This window comes from Bombyx mori, chromosome 21 (genome assembly GCF_030269925.1).
Source record: "Bombyx mori chromosome 21, ASM3026992v2".
Lineage (NCBI taxonomy): Eukaryota > Metazoa > Arthropoda > Insecta > Lepidoptera > Bombycidae > Bombyx > Bombyx mori.
The window spans coordinates 10262016-10276361 of NC_085127.1; the positions used below are offsets into that span (position 1 = coordinate 10262016).

The 14346-nt window shown below is 38.3% G+C and overlaps 1 protein-coding gene across 2 annotated transcripts; it reads left to right on the plus strand.

Annotated features, from left to right (window-relative positions):
- Window positions 1–7877: 7877 nt before the first annotated feature.
- Window positions 7878–10286, plus strand: LOC733021 (phosphoribosyl pyrophosphate synthetase). 2 transcript variants are annotated; one of them, XM_062674585.1, is made up of 2 exons: window positions 7878–7978; window positions 8073–10286. In XM_062674585.1, the coding sequence occupies exon 2, from the start codon at window positions 8200–8202 to the stop codon at window positions 9226–9228; it is 1029 nt and encodes a 342-aa protein (XP_062530569.1). In that variant the 5' UTR covers window positions 7878–7978; window positions 8073–8199; the 3' UTR covers window positions 9229–10286.
- Window positions 10287–14346: the final 4060 nt, after the last annotated feature.

Genomic DNA, 14346 nt, shown 5'->3' on the forward strand with positions numbered 1-14346 from the left:
TTAAGATTAAATTTTTGTGGTATTTATGATTAGTGTCATGCTCAATAGATTCTCACCGAAAAATGGTGTCCGAATTTACGGAGTAGTGCTCCATAATCAATTTAAATATATTTAAATAATAGTTTTGGGGCATCGACTTTCTTGGGTTCCTATAAATTATGTTTTAATTATTATTTTTGTATGTTTTAAGCGGGGTAGCATGATAAAATAAGAAATTTTATATAAGCAATCATATTAAATCGATATCAAGGTCAATAAATAATGTACAACCCAAAACAGACGGCTGAACTGACTGACAATGATATTTGGTGCACCAAGCATGGCGGATTTTCGGCCTTATTAGGTATTTACGTATATTCATGTTTCATTTTATGTACGCACTGAAATACTGTTATATTGTTTTCCTGCGAGTTACAGTGCTGAGTAAGAACGAGATAGATATATGTGTGTGCCTTCAAAATGGATGCTATTTATATAAACAATTGTACGTATATAACAATATGTCGCGTCCATAGACCTATATAGTAGGGACTCGACATATTGTTTTATACGTACAATTGCTTACATAAATAGCAGCCATTTTGAAGGCACGCACATAAACATATTATATCTATCTCGTTCTTACTCAGCACTGTAACTCGCAGGAAAACAATATAACAGTATTTCAGTGCGTACATAAAATGAAACATGAATATACGTAAATGTCAAATGAGGCCGAAAATCCGCCATGTTTAGCGCACCAAATGTCATTGTCACGTCAGTTCAGCCATCTGTTTTGGGTTGTACATTATTTATTAACTTTAATATCGATTTAATATGATTGCTTATATAAAATTACTTATTTTATCATGCCTAAAACATACAAAAATAATAATTAAAACATATTTTATAGGATCTCAAGAAAGTCGATGCCCCAAAACTACTATCTATATAAATATTTAAATCCATTATGAAGCCCTTATTCGAAAAATCGGACACCATTTTTCGGTCGGAATCTATTGATCATGACACTAATCATAAATACCTCTTTATAAAATATGTCATCAAAACATATTTAGACATTCTGTTTAGATATTTCGGGAAAAAGGCTACCGAGAAAATCTCTTCGGAACTATTTAAATAAAATAGTTTTATTCCGTAGTGAGTAAAACACTATTGCAAATTCGTTAAATATTTAATAATTAAGTGATTTTAGAGAGGAAGTCACAAGGAATGACGTTTGTAATTAATGAATAAATGTTCTGTAGGTGTTTTTTTTTTATCACGCGGTCCCTTGATAACTTTAAAATTTGAATCACTCTCAAGTGATAGTGATTCAAATGGTGCGGCGCACCTTCCTTGATGTGCGCTGTGGTAGTGTGTTACGGACTTTAGAGTCAGCAAAACAATTAAAATAGATTGTAATAGTCTAAGAAAAACACGTAGGTACTCAAAATACGATAACATTAAAATTTAGCATGCTAGAAACGGGCAGATGGCACAGTACTACGCCATATCTTTATGTTTTGTGGCAAACGACAACTTTATAAAATCAGTGTAGCAAATTTTAAAAATCGTCATATCGTTTACTTGGCAAATTTGAAACACGAACTCGTCTTAGATTTCACATAATATCTAAATCACATCATCTTTGCACATAACAATATACTTACTTCCTATTAAAGTATAAATTCTACAAATAATTCATACTCAACAATATTTAAAATAAAATGAGCCAAGAACGTTTATCGATAAAACCTACTAACATTAAAATCTTTTGTACAGCACTAAAACCGCCATGTTTTGTGGCCAGATGACGTCACAGTGGCACGAATTTTTTGTTGACGTTTCATTTCCATAGGTTTCATACTTCAGTGGTCGCGTCCCTACTTTAAAGGTCTATGATCGCGAAGCAATCCAATGTTCTGCTTTGAAGTATTATGACAGCGGCTGTACAAAAAAATTAAGACTTAGACCTCATTGTTGACCACGTGGTGACATCGATGAACCATGGAACACCAGGTGAACCATGGGCTTATACATCAGTTTTGTAAAATAAATGACATACTTATCTATACCAGATATATTTACAGTGTAAAATAAACAAAATAATAAAACATTACAATAATAAAAATATTTTAGTCGAATATTATTGTTTACCGATTGGTTGGCTGAAAAATGATGAAATAATAAAATAATTTAACACGTCCCCCGACCTTCTTATCTCCTCGCAACAATACCGTTTGTTACTAAATAATCTACCGCAATTCCAAGAAACCATTATAGTTAAATTCTGTATAAACTACGCTGTAGCGTGCAACATTCGGTTGCACTCGGGCGTAATCGGTCGCGATCGGAGTTCCCGAACGCGCAGGTGTCCCGTGACGTCACACGGCGAGATTCGCGCGCGTCGATTTAAGTTAATTGTAAAACGTATTATAATTTTAGTTTTAATTTGTGCCTTGTAGTGCCTAGCGACTTGTTTACTCTTTTTACGTTATAATAGAACATTGTACACATATTACATTATATATATTGTTTAATTGGTGTGTTTGACTTTTATGTGTTCGGAGCATAGTATCCCGAGAACACGAATAACAAACCACAGTGGTGACCCCGACGTGATTCAGTGTACAAGTTATAAATATATTAAATCGTTGCATTAACAAGTGATGACTTCAAATAGCGGCAAGATGGACAGTACGAGTGAGGTTTGTCGTGTTGGTGTAAAAGTCCCGCCATTTTGGCCCAATGAGCCCGCGTTGTGGTTTGTACAATTGGAAGGACAGTTCGCGCTTTCAAATATCACGGTTGATGCGACAAAATTTTACCACGTCTTGGCAAATCTAGATTATAAATACGTGTGTGAAGTTAAAGACATTATAACTAATCCGCCAACGGAAAACAAATACGAGAAGATAAAAACGGAGTTGATTTCGCGGTTATCTGCGTCCCAAGAACAACGAGTGAGACAGCTTCTTACACATGAAGAACTGGGCGACAGAAAACCGTCACAATTTTTGCGACACTTACGAAATCTAGCTGGATCAGATGTACCTGACGAGTTCATTCGGTCATTGTGGACGAGTCGTTTACCTAGTCACGTACAAGCGATTATAGCAGCGCAAGTCGATCTCCCTCTAGACTCAGTCGCTCAAATTGTTGATAAAATTCATGAGATTACGCTCCAACCTCACAATCAAGTGGCTGCAACGTCTACGGCAGTTCCCACAACCGAAGTTTCTTCTTTTACGTTCACTATGGAACAATTGACACGCCGCATTGATGATCTCGCAAAGAAGATGGACGAGCTGTCGGCTATTTCCCATTCGCGCTCGAGAACTCGAGCACAGTCCCCGCGCTGGCGTCAACGATCCCGAAGCCGCTCCAGCGTAGATACAAGGCTCTGCTGGTACCATCGACGTTTTGGTAACAAATCTACGAAGTGCCGGGAGCCGTGTTCCTTCAGAGAGGGAAACGAAACAAGCAGTCAGTGAAGACGGCGACTCCTGACTGCGGTAGTGTGACAGCTGGCCGTGTTTTTGTAACCGATCGTAAGACAAAAGTGCAATATTTAGTTGACACCGGTTCAGACTTATGTGTTTATCCGTATAAGTGCGTACAAAATCGACAATGTGTGAAAACAGACTATAAACTGTATGCAGCAAACGGTTCAACCATAAACACGTTCGGTTGGATAAACATTTCTTTAGATTTTGGACTTAGACGTGCATTCTTTTGGCGTTTCGTTATAGCGGACGTCGGCAAGCCTATTATAGGCATAGATTTTTTGTCGCATTATAACTTATTAGTGGATGCTAGACATCACCGTTTGATAGACAATATAACGTCGCTCAGTGCTCACGCTCAGCCTGCGTCAACTGATTTATATCAAATTAAGTCTGTTACAGGTACTTCACGCTATCATGATTTGCTTTCTCAGTTCCCGGACATCACTCGTCCGGCTGGGGACCTGTCTAAGCGTAAAATTAAACATAATACGTTTCACCACATCCGTACCACTCCAGGGACACCAGTATTCAGTCGTCCTCGTCGTCTAGCACCGGATCGACTCCGAATAGCCACCCGTGAGTTCGAGGATATGGTAAGAGCAGGTATTGCAGTAAGATCAGACAGTCCATGGTCATCGCCATTACACTTAGTTCCGAAGAAAAATAATGAGTGGCGCGTGTGTGGCGACTATCGGGCATTAAATGCGCGTACAATACCTGACCGATACCCGGTCCGACATATAGGTGACTTTTCACATAACCTTTTTGGGTGTACCGTCTTCAGCAAAATCGATTTAATCCGAGCTTATAATCAATTACCGGTAAACCCAGCAGATATAGCCAAAACAGCTGTTACGACTCCTTTCGGATTATTTGAATTTCCGTTTATGAGCTTCGGTCTTTGCAACGCAGCTCAAACATTTCAACGCTTCATGGATGAAATTTTGAGAGACCTTGACTTTTGTTATCCTTATATCGATGATATTTTAATAGGGAGCCAGAACGAGACATTGCACCTGGAACATCTGAAGAAAGTATTTCAACGTCTCCAGGACCACGGCGTTGTTATTAATGTTTCGAAATGCGTGTTTGGTGAGCCTCAGGTAGATTTTTTAGGCTACGCCGTATCATCTTCGGGCACCAGACCGCTTCTTCAGAAAGTGGAGGCGATCCAGAACTTCTCGCAGCCGAAAACTATTAAAGAATTACGAAGATTTCTGGGTATGGTTAATTTCTATAGACGTTTCATGCCTAAAGCTGCAAATATCCAAGCTCCGCTCCATAATGTTTTATCCGGCCCAGCTTTAAAACCCCGTACGCCTATTACCTGGTCAGCTGAATTGCTGGAAGCCTTTATCGCTTGTAAGAAAAGTTTAGCTGAAGCGACATTGCTAGCTCATCCTAACCCATCGGCAGCTTTGATACTCTGTACGGACGCTTCTGATAATGCAATCGGTGCCGTACTACAGCAAAAGACAGATGAAGGGCAACAACCACTCGGATTCTTTTCAAAAAAACTGAACAAAGCTCAAAGAAAGTATAGTCCGTTCGATAGAGAGTTGTTAGCTATCTATGAAGCAGTGAAGCACTTTAGACATATGGTGAAAGGCAGAGTTTTCACTGTGCTTACAGATCATAAACCCATAGTCTCAGCATTCCAAAAAGCATCAGAAAACTGTTCTCCGCGGCAATTTCGCTATTTTGATTTTGTGTCACAATTTACAACCGATGTACGACATATTTCAGGAGACGATAACGTAGTGGCAGACGCTCTTTCCCGCACAGAAGCAATTACGAGTGAGCTTGATATGCATGCTTTAGCATCTTCGCAAAAAGACGACCAAGAACTTCAAAAACTGCTAGAATGCGGCTCTTCACTTGACCTGCAGAAAATCAACATTTCTGGTTCGGGTGAGAGCTTATATTGTGATACTCGTAGCCCTTCTCCTCGACTTTATCTGACGTCACAGTTTCGTAAACAAGCGTTCGATAATATTCACGGGTTGAGTCATCCAGGAGTAAAAGCTACTGTAAGATTGATGACACAGAAATATGTCTGGCCTAGCATTAAGAAGGACTGCAGCAACTGGCTACGCACCTGTCTCCCGTGCCAGCGCGCAAAAATCACACGGCATATACAGTCTCCGATACATGCGTTTATTCCTCCATCTAATAGATTTAGTCACGTTCATATAGATCTCATTGGACCTCTGCCAGCTTCACACGATTTTAAATACTGTCTTACAGTAGTGGACAGATTTACACGTTGGCCAGAGGTTATGCCGCTCTATGATATCAAAGCTGAGACAGTGGCAAGAGCTTTCGTTACGGGCTGGATATCACGTTTTGGCTGCCCAGAGAAAATTACGACGGACAGAGGTAAACAGTTCGATGCACATTTGTTTAAAGAACTTTCTAGATTAACAGGAACCCATCATATTCAAACAACAGCGTACCATCCAGCCGCAAATGGTATGGTCGAAAGATTCCACCGCCAGCTCAAATCGGCAATTATGTGCCACGAGAACGATGAATGGTATGAGGTTCTACCTTGGGTACTTCTCGGAATACGTTCGGCATGGAAGGAAGATGTTGGTTCGTCATCTGCAGAGTTGGTGTATGGAGAACCCCTACGATTACCGGGTACATTTTTCAACACCTCGACAACAGAAGTCGTAGACCATAATGATTTTCTTTCCCGTCTAAGAGCCTACATCCGAAAGATCAAACCAACGCCTGTGATACATCATGGTACTTCTCCAGTTTTCATAAGTAAACAGTTATCATCTTCAAATCAAGTTTTTCTCCGCCAAGACGCTATTAGAAAACCTCTGCAGCCGCCATACACAGGACCCTATACGGTACTAGAACGTCGAGATAAATATTACAAAATAGATATAAAAGGAAAGTCTGCCACGGTATCATTAGACAGATTGAAGCCGGCGTACATCTTAAGCGACTCGGAATCTCACTTTGCTGATTCATCTCCAAGCATTTCACGTTCAGTGCAAAGAACGAAATCTGGACGTCAAGTACGCTTTCCCGATTTTTATCGACCGTAACGGTCTCCGGGGGGGCTGATGTAGCGTGCAGCATTCGGTTGCACTCGGGCGTCATCGGTCGCGATCGGAGTTCCCGAACGCGCAGGTGTCCCGTGACGTCACACGGCGAGATTCGCGCGCGTCGATTTAAGTTCATTGTAAAACGTATTATAATTTTAGTTTTAATTTGTGCCTTGTAGTGCCTAGCGACTTGTTTACTCTTTTTACGTTATAATAGAACATTGTACACATATTACATTATATATATTGTTTAATTGGTGTGTTTGACTTTTATGTGTTCGGAGCATAGTATCCCGAGAACACGAATAACAAACCACAACGCTACTCATTCTTCATGGAATCTCACTCTAAGTCTGAAACTACTGACAGTTTATGTGTATACCGAAAAACAGAAATCACAGAGCAATTTCCGCTACCCATCGTAACATGAGGTGAAAGTCATTGAACATCATCATTTCGCTCCAAAAACAAAAACCCATCAAGAGGCGTACTCTCGTAAAATCAAGAGATGTTAGAGGTGAGGTCCAAAAAATTGGAAAGAGGTAATTGAGGATAGTACAAGTACAGTTATGAAAATGTAATTTCGTGAAAGCAGCTGAGGTGGATGGAGCAAGTCGCATACTTATAATTATACTTATAATTTTCCCGGGACAAACAATTGTCTCTGGCCTGAAGAGTCTCTGATCCTTCGATCTAAGTAGTTATCATCTTTCAATTAATTAGAAAATAACAGCAAATTGTCTACTTTTCAAAATATTGTTACGATACACATCGTGAAAGTTTTTAAAAGTTCATGATTTCGCCACAATAAAATGGTGCATACAAAACGCAAGTAAAATGACATTAATTTCAATTAAAATTATTTTCCGTACAGTTATATAATGGATAACTATAGCTTATAAGCTATGTTATGGAACTCTGAAGCGATACCTCAAATCTCAAGATGGGCAAGATGGCAAGATGGATTAGCATTTACGTTCTGGTGCCAGTGGATTCCGCTTGCCGGGGGCAATACAATGATTTTAGATACATTAGACCAAATGTCAAACCCATATAATTGTGTACTGTGCATAACGCTAGTAGAATTCAGCATAGCCTGCGGTTACTTGTAATGAAGGAACTTAACTGTACTAAGACATTAAAACTTCTTCGAAATAATTTTGAAGCAAACAAAATACTACATTAAACCGCCAAGTAGTTGTGTAGGTATTTGTTAGTTGGTTTAGCTTAATATAGGTATTTTGATAATTATAAATCAATTAGTAAAAAAGAATTTTCAAAAAAATGTTGTTGTCATGGTTTCGTTATTTGTAACCGTGGCAATCGTAACATTTGTAAATGGCCGTCGGTATTAGGTTATTATTTTGTAAAGTTCGTGTAAGTTATGTTTATTAAGTTTAAAGATAAACTTCTTTACGTTAAGAAGTAAGTCTCTATCAAGACAATATGTTGACTTTAAACAAAACACTATTATTTACTTCAACAAACAGAGATAAGTAACAGTACACTTCCATTGCAGGGGATACGTAACTAAGTGACCCCTCCGCGAACCTAGATAATTTATTGTTATTATAAGAATATAACGTAATTTAACTCTTAATTGAGATCTGACCAACGAAGTGACCGCTTCGTCGTACACTATATAAATGCAATTTGAAGAAAAACAAGTGAAAGAAATCAATAAAGAAGAAAAACACTTCAACAACCCAAGTGCCAGAATGCCGAACATAAAAGTGTTTACTGGAAGCTCTCATCCAGACATCGCGAAAACTATCGTCGCAAGGCTAGGTCTAAACTTGGGCAGGGCCACCACTAAGAAGTTCAGTAACAAAGAAACCAACGTTGAAATCGGCGAATCCGTTAGAGGTGAGGATGTCTACATTGTTCAAAGCGGCTGTGGGGAAATAAACGATAACTTGATGGAACTTTTCATAATGATAAACGCGTGCAAAATTGCATCAGCATCGAGAGTAACGGCGGTTGTGCCCTGCTTCCCGTACTCGAGACAGGACAAGAAAGAGAAAAGCCGGGCGCCGATTACGGCCAAGCTACTTGCTAATCTGATTTCTGTAGCCGGAGCTGATCACGTCATCACAATTGACCTACACGCGTCACAGATCCAGGGCTTCTTCAATATTCCCGTCGACAATCTTTATGCTGAACCAGCTATTACCAAGTGGATCAAAGAAAATATCCCAGAATGGAAAAGCAGCGTCATGGTGTCTCCAGACGCAGGCGGGGTGAAGAGGATGACCGGAATCGCTGATCGTCTTGATATCGATTTCGCCATTATCCACAAAGAAAGGCAAAGGGCTAACGAAGGAGATTCTACGGTTCTTGTTGGGGATGTGAAGAATAAAACTGCAATCATGGTTGACGATTTAGCTGATACATGTGACACAATACTCAAAGGTGCTGAAGCGCTCCGCGAAGCCGGCGCCAATAAGATTTACGCGTTCTTAACCCACGGAATATTTGCCGGGAACGCTATCGAAAAAATTAACAATTCGTCCTTGGAAGCAATCGTGGTGACAAACACCATACCGCAAGAAAAAAATATGAAATTGTGTCCGAAGTTACAAACAATAGACATTTCTGTGATGCTCGCGGAAGCCATAAGGCGTACTCATTATGCCGAATCCGTGTCGTATCTTTTTACTAACGTGCCATATTAATAAGGTTGTTTGTATGAACAGATTATCGGTAGTATAATGGGATCGAATGTGTAGCCCTTGCTTTACTGATATTCACTATAGACGGTGATCATGGAACATCTTGTAGAACGTAAGCTTATCGAACAACCATCATCAATAACTTGAAAACTAAATTCTAAAAAAAAAATGATTATTTGCATGTCATATTCATGTTAAGGAACTTTGTAGAAAACGTGCCGCTACGGGGGGAAAAAGTATAAACAATCACTATGCTTAATTTATAACACACATGAACATGTAACATGACTTATGAATCTATTAAACTCATACTAATTTCATTCGAAATATTTTTGGATATTGATATTTATGGCTTAGCCAGTAACTACATCAATACATAGTAATGATTTTTTAACATCATATTTTTTTTATTTGACTATTGTCTTAAAAACATTTCAAATCTTCAAAATTCATGTTGACTATTTCAAAATCTTTACTAATTGGGTCAAGATCTGAGGATGTCATGACCGCAATCATAGAATATCTACCAATACAGTCCACAAGCATAGACCATTATATCTATATTGTGTCTAACTCGTAATCTAAAAGTTTATCCGAATTTGTGCAGCGAAATATAAGCAATTATAAACTTTAATCAGAATTGGGAACGAAGATTAAGCAATTATAGTTTAAACTTTAATCGGAATTGGTAAGAACGATTATCTCTTTAATTATTAATACCTTTTAAAGAACTTAACATATAAAATCTATCTAATATATAAAATTCTCGTGTCACAGTTTTCGTTGCCATACTCCTCCGAAACGGCTTGACCGATTTTGATGAAATTTTTTGTGCTTATCCGGTATCTATGAGAATCGGCCAACATTTATTTTTCATCCCCCTAAATGTTAGGGGTAGTCCACCCCTAAATTTTTTTTTTTAATTTTTAGACAAAAATTTTGTATTTTATTTTTTTATGATACAGCATACAAAAATACATACAACCCTAAATTTGTACCCCTCTACGATCAACCCTTATTTTTTATTTGCTAATAAAAAACTTTAAAATTTTTTGCGAGAATTTTGTTTTTATTTTGTCATGACGTAGAATAAAAAAAATCATATTACTCTGAAATTTTCACCCCTCTACGATCAACCCCTATTTTTTATTTGTTTATTATAAACTTTCATTTTTTTTGCAAGATTTTCATTTTTATTTTTATTTTGTCATGAATTAAAATAAAAAATCTGATGTTACTCTCAATTTTTCATCCCTCTATGATCAACCCCTATTTTTTGTTAATTATAAACTTAAATTTTTTTGGCAAGTTTTTTATTTAGTTTTATCATGACTTAAAATAAAAAAAATCATATTACTCTCAATTTTCACTCTTATACGATCAACCCCTATTTTTCCATCCGCAAGAAGGTTGCAAGATGGCAATCAAATATTATATTTGTAGTACGATAAATTCTTATTCAGAGTTTATAATTTCAAGTTCCTTTAATTATGATTTTTTTTAAATTGAATTTGATCTTCCGCGCTCGCCGGTCGACTACTGATCAACTATCAATCGATCAGCTATCCCCGCCAGATGTCACCACTGATCCAGCAAACATCACGTAGTAGGGATGGGGACGAAGCCGGTCTCCTGTCTTACGTACTCACTATACATCATAGATTATACACTTAATATATTTGAGAGCTATACAATACTATACATGTTTCAGCCATGTTTTGTTGGTTTTATTTGTGTATCAATAGTATGTTCAGTAGGTCTGAGAATCGACTACTATCTATTTTTCATACCCCTAAGTGAAAAGGGTTGTCCACCCCAAACATTTATTTTTTATTTTAATTTTTTGGATATATTTTTTTTGTTTATAATGAGGTATTATGTGGTTAAATGAGGCTTTTTTTTCTACAGTATAATTTCCCTAGAAATCTTATTTAAGGCAACACAACGTTTGCCGGGTCAGCTAGTACTAATATATAAATCTACAGTGGTTTTTACGGATGTTCCGTTATAGCTACCGAACCATGCATCCGATTGAATTGAAACTTGCCATTCATGTAGAAAATACATGCACAATGGATAGGCTAATATTTATATGAGTGTTGGACTTCCTACACCAGTTGCGGGGGCGTTAATGATGAGAATCTTTGTGAGGGTGTGAAATAATAATGTTAATTTTAAATGCCCAGCGAAGCGGACGGGTACAGCTAGTACTATATAAAATAAAATAGTAAGTCGCTTTTCATTAACTTTCACAATGAATATTTTTCGCGGAAAAAAACAAAACAAGAAGCATAGCATTAACTTGTATTAAGTGGGAGCTGTTTGCTGTCGTCCAGCGAGAATACGTAATGAGGTAAAAAAACTTTCATTATAACCCCTGCCTAAGCCACCCTCAACGTAATTAAGGAATGTAATAACTGTTGCAAAAAGTTTTAATTAGGTACCTACAAATTACCTATTAGATTTCCATTTATTACTATTATATTACACTGCTTCTTCAGGTGTACTGTTACTATTGCCTAATTCGTAAATACGTTCGAGGCGATTCGCCCGGTCCTTGTGGATTGGGTGAATCGTGACAGAGGACGCCTCACTTTCTGGCTCATGCAGGTGCTCATTGGGCATGGTTGTTTCGGTGAGTTCCTGCACCGGATCGGAGCCGAGCCGACGGCAGAATACCACCATTGTGGTTGCGACTTGGACACGGCGGAGCACACGCTCGTTGCCTGCCCCGCATGGGAGGGGTGGCGCCGTGACCTCGTCGAAAAAATAGGAAACGACTTGTTGTTGTGTGTGAGTGTTGTGGCATCGATGCTCGGCGACGACTAGTGGAAGGCGATGCTCGACTTCTGCGAGTGCAGAACCCGCCGCCATCGAGCGGGAGCCAGCGAGGTGGATCTCGCCCAAGCCCTGAGGCCCTCTAAGTGTTTCGGGTTCTCCTGACATGTCGGTCTTGAGATCGACGAAGGTGGTCTAAGAAGACGACGTGCAAGCTGCTCTGCACGCGTTTTAGGGATTTTATGGAAGGCCGGCTATCCTCGACCCACGCTGGTTCTGACCCAGCGGGGTATTCCGTAGGATAACCCATTCGTACCGGAGCCATCTAGGCGGGCTTCGGATAGCCTGCCGACCGAAAGGGCGCCGACGACCGCCGGTCCAGCGTCCCGGGGCAGCGAGGGGGAGAGTGATGTGAGAGATGTGCTCCACAATAAGCGCTTCACTTTCCCCCCTTTGCCTTTTCATGAGTTCTGTCTCATGAGAGGTCCGGACGTCAGTTGTTGAGCGACAGGAGGTTTTAGTCAGTTCGACTCCGACATGCCCCGCCCTCCATCCAGGGGAGGGCGGAAGGCCGGCGATTTCCTCCTGACCAAAAAAAACATATATATAGGTATATATTCGTAAATACATAAATTAATGCTTACTAATCATCGAAATTCTATAATAATCATTGGCCTGAAAATTTATTTTATTTATATACATGAATTTTCTCTTTTTTAAGTAGTATTGACATTTTGAAAAAAGGAATAAAAACCATTTAATTTTTTTTGTATTAATAACGCGTCAATAAACAAAAAAAATAAACATAGTAGCAAAATGGTTCTCAAGTCTTTGTTGCTATTGGTAGCTGGTAGTACCTAAATACTTCCGTAGACATTTGACATTCGTAAGTTTTTTGTAGGTTCATATAGCTTTCTCATAACAGCAAATGTAGGGACAAATGGTTTTTCAATGAAACCTGAACTGAAAGACCTTGAAGCCTAATAAAATTACACTCGCCTCTTACATCTTACATTTTCATCTTACCCGAATGAGAATATTATCGTGAGCTTATCTTGAATACAAAAATTCATAACAAATTTACACATCTGCTGCTTACATAAAATAATTACCTATGTCGAATAGCGAAATAGCAAATAAGTGCAAAAAAGTAGTAAGTATTTTAACAAACATCACACCCAAGTAAATTATTCAGACACAATAACTAAGAAGAAAACATAATAATAACACAATGTTCCCATTTACTTGGATCAAACTCAAGTTATGTAGGTATAATAGCCGGCAAACTTCTTGAGCATTTGTCGACGTAGTGGGGGTAAGTTCGCGCATGGTACACTCACGTGCAAAAACATTATGTACTCTGCGTCATAATGCTATTAAATTATTAAAATCAACATATTATGTATTTATTTATATATTTATTAGAAAATCAACAAAAAATATAGGTTAATAATTGTAATAATTTAATCTTGGGGTAAAATAGATATTCCTTCTATTAAGTCAAAACTAGAGCTGTTGCCAGGTCTTCGTTCAGTTGAAGCGAAGCTGGTATTTGTAATTTGTTTTTCGTTATCATAATCTTGACCATCATCATCATCACTGTTTTCATCACCCGAGTCGCTATCATCGTGATGAGTCGACATAGGGCTCATCGGTGTAGTTTACAACTCGGTCGGTTCGGTCTTCTTTTTTGTCTATAATTAATTATTTTTTGAAGATATTCGATTCATAGTAATCGAATGTTACTTTTTTCAATTACCAGCTTCCGATTACTTTCTGTTTTTTTTCCATCTGAAGCCTAGCTCTTTCATAATTCGTCGTAAGCTTCATTCCGAGCCATTAAAATTTATATCTTCTTTAAATTTTTCGAAACCTTCCTACGGTACGGAGTTTCGCTGCTTGTTATGTAGTTATTATGATTACATCTTTTTATTACAGATTGAATGAAACTATCCATTCCGGTAACTTTCTTCTTCCCTGATCTTTTCTTACCCGGAGTCCGAAACACGGCGAGCAAGCCAGAGCCTTTAGCTTCGTTAATAATGCACCTAACAGTACTCACTGATGTTTTTCTTGCTTCCGAAGTCTGTTTTACTTTTTCCATATCATTCTACCCCTGTTTTATAATGAAGCAATATACGTCGTACACAAATTTTCTACCCTTTCTTTTGAATACTACACCAGTTTGTCGCGGCATAGTGTATTTTTTATAAAAAATCAACAAACACTCAACATATAGCAATGGCAACAAAGTCAACAAGCAATTATAACAAATAACTTAACGATTACATAATAACGATAGACTTTTACTGTACGCAAGCGTACTTTTGGGAGCAAGCGGAA

What these genes read in the sequence shown, in the direction of transcription:
- LOC733021 (XM_062674585.1), top strand. Translation starts at nt 8,200, where the DNA reads ATGCAATTTGAAGAAAAACAAGTGAAAGAAATCAATAAAGAAGAAAAA.